Source organism: Lottia gigantea (assembly GCF_000327385.1).
Source record: "Lottia gigantea unplaced genomic scaffold LOTGIsca_117, whole genome shotgun sequence".
NCBI lineage: Eukaryota > Metazoa > Mollusca > Gastropoda > Lottiidae > Lottia > Lottia gigantea.
This window is the reverse complement of record NW_008707167.1, coordinates 283,444-288,482: the sequence shown is the minus strand read 5'-3', so window position 1 is coordinate 288,482 and position 5,039 is coordinate 283,444. Positions and strand designations below refer to the sequence as shown.

Here is a 5,039-nt window from a genome sequence, read left to right as displayed (position 1 = left end):
TCCAGAGGTCTATATCAATCATCCAGAGGTCGATATCAATCATCCAGAGGTCGATATCAATCATCAAGAGGTCGATATCAATCATCAAGAGGTCGATATCAATCATCAAGAGGTCGATATCAATCATCAAGAGGTCAATNTCAAATATTAACAGATCGATATCAAATATGAAGAGGTCAATATCAAATATCAAGAGGTCAATATCAAATATCAAGAGGTCAATATCAAATATCAAGAGGTCAATATCAAATATCAAGAGGTCGATATCAATCATCAAGAGGTCAATTTCAAATATTAACAGATCGATATCAAATATGAAGAGGTCAATATCAAATATCAAGAGGTCAATATCAAATATCAAGAGGTCAATATCAAATATGAAGAGGTCAATATCAAATATTAAGAGGACAATTTCAAATATTAAGAGGACGATTTCAAGTATTAAGAGGTCGATATCAATTATTAAGAGGTCGATGTCAATTATTAAGAGGTCGATATCAATTATTACGAGGTCGATTAAGAGGTCGATATCAATTATTAAGCGGTCGATATCAATTATTACGAGGTCGATATCAATTATTACGAGGTCGATATCAATTATTACGAGGTCGATATCAATTATTACGAGGACGATATCAAATATTAAGAGGACAATTTCAAATATTAAGAGGACGATTTCAAATATTAAGAGGTCGATTTCAAATATTTAGAGGTTGATATCAATTATTAAAAGGTCGATATCAATTATTACGAGGTCGATATCAACTATTCGAGGACGATATCAATTATTACGAGGACGATATCAAATATTAAGAGGATGATATCAATTACAAAGAGGTCGATATCAATTATTACGAGGACGATATCAATTATTACGAGGACGATATCAAATATTACGAGGATGATATCAATTATTAAGAGGACGATATCAAATATTAAGAGGGTGATATCAATTATCAAGAGGTCGATATCAATTATCAAGAGGTCCATATCAAATATCAAGAGGTCCATATCAATTATCAAGAGGTCGATATCAAATATTAAGAGGAAAATATCAAATATTAAGGGGTCGATATCAAATATCAAGAGAACAATATCAAATATCAAGAGGTAGATATCAAATATCAAGGTCGATATCAAATATCAAGAGGTCGATATCAAATATTAAGAGGTCGATATCAAATATGAAGAGGACGATATCAAATATCAAGAGGACGATATCAAATATCAAGAGGTCGATATCAAATATTAAGAGGTCAATATCAAATATTAAGAGGTCAATATCAAGGACTATATAGAATATTACCTGTTCTGTGAGTCTATCTAGTTTATTTTTCTTGCCCTGTAAGTTATTCTGTGCCCAGATTAATACTAGATCTAATAAATGAGAGATCTGTTCACTATCAGTGACATCTTCTTTTCTTCCTGTAGTTAGACAAATATATATATCTTAATCTTACACAAATATACATTGTCTAAAACCATGATATGATATGAAATGAATGGAGTTTTACGTCCTACTTTTCTGCACCATATAGGCTAATGAAGACAGGTAATGCCATGAAGAGTGCTATGAGGGAAATTTTGCCAGGGCAGCAGCATTAGTCTGCTCTTTTTATATTTCCAACTGTCGATGGATCTTTAACATGCAGTCTGTAGCACACATGGCCTCAGTTTATTGTCCCATCCGAACAACTAGACGTTTTTTCCATGTCAGTCCCTCTTACCTGCATCACTGACAGGGGAAAACCAGGTTGAAAAATCCAAAGGTATTATCTTGACCTATGCAGGGATTGAACCCTGGAACTTGCGGCTCCTTTGAGATTAGTCACAAAGTAGCATGTTATAAATCTGTATTCCAATATTTAATGTGATCTATGTGTAGCATTAGGATTTTTTTTCTGTACACCTTTCAACCATCAAACAAATATATTAAAATAACTCTTACCAACTATTTCAATCTGTAAATTTGGTAAACTAAAAAAATTTGGACTGACGATGACTTTGTTGATGTCTGATTTGATATAGTTGTCGACCTTGACCTTCATTTCCTCATCCTGGGCGTACGATCGTATACCTAACAATAGAAAATAACGTCATTTTTATCATTCCAGTCCCTAATTATCATTATCATCACTTCAGGTGATTGTTTTTAAAGTGGTTCTTGGTAGGGACAGTTTCTATCCCCTCAAATCTATAATGAACTCTTCTGCACATGCATATTTTCAAAAGAGTTCATTCAAATTCAAAGGTGATATGGGTGTCTGGAGGTAATGAGAATGAAGGTTAGTTCTATGACATGAAATGGAGTTTTACATCCTACTTCTCTGCTCCAAACTGGGTAGATGGAAACCGGGTAGAAGTGGGATATGAACACTTAATTAGACAATTTGATGCCAGACTTCTTGTTATTTTAATTTATTGATTCAGCTGGATGGAGAATCCAGACACATTATTTTAAGTGAGACGCACTTTCTGGGGTGCGTTAGGAAGAGATTGTAACCTTGAACTTTTTTAACAGGACATTCGTATGGTGGGTAAACCATCCTTATCTTTTTCCAAAATTTTTTCTTTGATTTTCTTTTTCCAAAAGTCTAATAATCAGACCCTTTATTCATCTTTTCCCACTAAAAACTGAGCTCAAATCACGGAATCCATAAAGACCAGGGTTCAATTTAAATTGAAAAGTTGCTAAGCAATTAGCTTCTCCTTTGTGGTTAGTTTGGTTTAACAAATTTTATTTGCATCTCCTAACAATTCATTAGCAAATATAATGACCTGGTTTTAGGCCCAATATCAACGCTTTTCCATATGAACAGAGCAATTTCATTTACCATCAGATCAAAAAAAATTTCAACATTCCCACAAAAAATATAGAAATTGATTTGCAGTGATGCAATCTTGATATTGGAATAATCGTATGACATAAAGGTTAATTTTGACGAGCTTACTGAAATATGATGGGTGTATAAATTGAACCCTGTTGAACTCAAGAACTGTAGAACTGGAGAACGAGAAGGGAAAGAAATGTCTGAACACGAGAAGTTCAATACCTAGACAATTGATGGAAGTGAGATTATTGGCCAGGTAGGCCACACATTTCAACGCCACCTCATCCATCTTTAATTTCCTGGCCGTCACATAAACCAGCTTCACATCCTCGCTCCGTATCAATATCCTGTAAATAAACCATAATAGTTCTATGGCGACCAACCCTGGTACCCACGTATAGATTCCTGACAGTGTGGCATCCCAACTTTTTACAGAAAAACCCTGGAATCCACATATAGGCTTCTGATAGTCAGGTACCCCAAACCCGTTGTCAGAAAAATATGTCCCCCAACTTAAAGCCCAAAAGAATGTTTTGCTAAGCACCAGTGTTGCAGAATGTCGAATATGCCCAAAAACCAGAATGACCAGTCTTGCAGGTAGACGATAATGTTTGCCTAATGTCTGGTCAGAAAGCTTACACTAGCACTAAGGCTAATCAAACTCTTGAATATAACCCAGAGTTAAGTGTTGTCTGGTGTCTCGTAGAGAGAAAGCACTTCTTTCACCATGTCAATGATGTACACTAATCATCTCTGATTTCATTTCTTGAGAGTTACTGCTCTTGTCTTGTCATTAAAACAATTATTGTAGCCGTCTCCTTAAAACTTTTTTTTGCCCATTTTTGTGCATAGTGATGAGTCAAATCTATGCTCGAGTCAAATGATCTCAATACAACCTGGAGGGAATGAAACATTTCACCAAAGCATGGAAGAGGGGGAAAAAAGCGCTGCAGTCAATATCAAAAACATGGCTTTGGTCATATAAACAATTTAATATTACAGGTTGTATTTTCTATCTGTCAGTTATTCTAATGTTCTGATGTCATCCAGATCAGTTTCCTTAACAAAGTCTTCTTTAGACAGAAACATCCTTTAATTCACGAGTCACATGGTTCAGTCGATTATAAAAACTATACTCTTCTATTCCTCTTACAGAAACAAAGAGGATCAAATAGGTTGAAAATCAACCACTATTTTGATATTTAGAATTTGTAAAGAATAAATGAGAAGATATCAGAATATGTCAAATTACAGAGCTGTCATTTCAATAATTATATCAATTTCTTAATAAATTTCAGAATATTTACAAGTTTTAATAGTTTTAACATTTTCTTTACAGCTTCAGTACATTTTTTAATACTCACTATACCTCTGTGCATTGCTTCGGATTACAGTACTCAGAAGACTTATGATAGGTTCGCCACAGATTGGCAACATAGGTTTTAAACAATGTTCATAAGTAGTCTCGGTGGTCAAATAGTAAACATTGAAATTACCAAATAATTATTGGTCTGTTATAAGACAGATTGACAAGTTTAAAATTTCATGTATTTGATACATGTTTGACAAATAGTGAAATAAAAGCTCTGTATGTAATCCATATACCAAGAATGGAATTACTAAAAGGTTAATAGAAGAAAAAGATGAAAAAAGCAAAAAAATACTAAAATTTGAAGAGAACCTACCTTCCAGTATACATATAGTCTAACAAATATTGAAATCCCTTGTGAGAAACTTCTCGTAGTTTACAAGAACTTCTAGTAACACCATTCTCTTCATCAATTGTAAATAGGTCGAATAAAAATGGACTGCAGGCTACCAATATACATTTGTGTGCAGGGACATCGTGACGTTCCACCACTAGCGTCACATCACAAAATTTCTGTCCTTGACGTAAACTATTCAGCGTAGATAAAACATTGCTATGGAAATTTTCACCAATAATTTCTAATTCCTCACCATGGAAACCATTCATATTTAAATCTTCCATCTTTACTGGTTCAGTTTCTGCAAAACAAGAATTTTTTTTTAAATGACAATGGTTACTCGATACTAATTTGAGTCATCAGTTACACAAATCAGTAAAATTCACTCAACATGTATTACAGTCAAGCTTCTACAAGCTAAAAAAAACGAAACAAAGTACAACTCTTAACCATCAGTTTTAAGATACGCCCACTTTCCTGATAAATTTTCAGCTATTCTGTG

The 5,039-nt window shown here is 33.9% G+C and overlaps 1 protein-coding gene across 1 annotated transcript in view; it reads right to left on the bottom strand.

Annotated features, from left to right (window-relative positions):
* The window catches only part of LOTGIDRAFT_237773 (hypothetical protein), a gene marked incomplete at its 5' end in the record, with an annotated part of 10,012 nt that extends 5,191 nt beyond the window's left edge, over positions 1-4,821 (bottom strand). Inside the window, 4 exons of the mRNA XM_009047796.1 lie at positions 1,307-1,425; positions 1,949-2,077; positions 3,054-3,178; positions 4,517-4,821. Of these exons, the coding sequence (XP_009046044.1) occupies positions 1,307-1,425; positions 1,949-2,077; positions 3,054-3,178; positions 4,517-4,821 (678 nt within the window). The remainder of the gene's footprint in view (positions 1-1,306; positions 1,426-1,948; positions 2,078-3,053; positions 3,179-4,516) is intronic.
* Positions 4,822-5,039: the final 218 nt, after the last annotated feature.